This window comes from Haplochromis burtoni, unplaced genomic scaffold (genome assembly GCF_018398535.1).
Source record: "Haplochromis burtoni strain Fernald_Lab_line unplaced genomic scaffold, NCSU_Asbu1 Contig_522, whole genome shotgun sequence".
Classification (NCBI taxonomy): domain Eukaryota; kingdom Metazoa; phylum Chordata; class Actinopteri; order Cichliformes; family Cichlidae; genus Haplochromis; species Haplochromis burtoni.
The window spans coordinates 270,886-272,180 of NW_024582883.1; the positions used below are offsets into that span (position 1 = coordinate 270,886).

At 44.5% G+C, this 1,295-nt stretch overlaps 1 protein-coding gene across 1 annotated transcript in view; it reads right to left on the bottom strand.

The window, feature by feature from the left end:
• cep70 (centrosomal protein 70) overlaps positions 1-1,295 on the bottom strand; it is a gene marked incomplete in the record, with an annotated part of 11,330 nt that overhangs the window by 1,868 nt on the left and 8,167 nt on the right. The window contains 4 exon segments of the mRNA XM_042214142.1: positions 1-68; positions 205-354; positions 454-576; positions 674-779. Of these exon segments, the coding sequence (XP_042070076.1) occupies positions 1-68; positions 205-354; positions 454-576; positions 674-779 (447 nt within the window).

Here is a 1,295-nt window from a genome sequence, read left to right on the forward strand (position 1 = left end):
ACGTCAAACAGCTTCTGAAAATGAGACACCATGGACTCCAGAGTGTGTCGAGTGGGGCTTCTGAGGACCTAACAAGGAACGAAAACGCTGCAATAAGCAGGCTTCTCTGAAGTATACGCTCAGACATGTGAGCCACCGCGCCCTGCAGTGTCATTTACACAACAGCCTGATAAAGTAGTACAAACAAGAGTAACAAACTTGTACCTTATCATCAGCCGAGGCATTTTCCAGCATGGCGTCTACAAGCAGCAACATGTCTCCAACCTCTGCTGCTTCGTCAGTGTTATAACCACCATCGCATGGTTGTAAGGGCATTAGTCTGACAGACAGTTCTTTTAAACTGCACTGAAGACCCTACGTACAAGCACGCATGCACAGGAAGTTCATCTTCAAAGCAAACGTCACATACCTAACCGAGGGCTCGAGATAGTTTGGCAGGTTGTTGGTGTTTACCTTCAGCAGATCGAGCTGCTCTGCCCACACTTTCAGTGTAGACAGGACATCCTGGAAGTCCGGTCTGTGCACTCTCAGAGGACCTTTATGATCAGTTACAACTGCACTGATCTCATTCAACAGCTGAAATTTCAGGAAAGAAAAGAAGAAATATTTCTGTTATGTCAGGAAAAAAGGCTCAAAGCAGTACGTGCCCGAGACTACATCAAGTCACACTTACATGATGATAGTAGACACACAGCCGGGCTTCCTTGGCTGGGTCACTGATGAGCTCGCTAATCTCAGCTGTGCCGTCTTGTTTTGGCGAGCTCCACAGGAAGTTGGCTCTGGAAATGAGAAATGAGATGAACTCCTGGATACAGAAATTCTGTTTAATTTCAGGAACAGGGGTCAAATTCACTTTGGTCCTCTTCACACGGTTAAAGTCTGGACAGCAAAAAACTCACGAGACTCATATTTAAACACTATTTGGAGGTTTTTTGTTTGTCAGTGGGAGTTCAGTTTCTACTTAAATTGGATTTTGTGTCTATCATGACTCACAATGCAGTGCATGACCATTTCTAATGGAGTGTGACTGACGATAGGGCTGCTCAATTAATCGAATTTTAATCTAAATTACGATCTGGGCTTTCAACGATCATTAAAAATGACTGAGCTGATTATTAGCCCCTCCCTCGTGCTTTACAGCTGCTGTGAATACTCAGAATAACACCTCTGAGCGAAAGTAAAAAAAGAAAAAGAAAAAATTGACACTCTGACACTGCTGAAAAAATTACCATCATAATGCAGCCACCCCTTGGTGCCAGCTGTGGGCTCAAGGCTGGAGCTGAACAACAACTCCC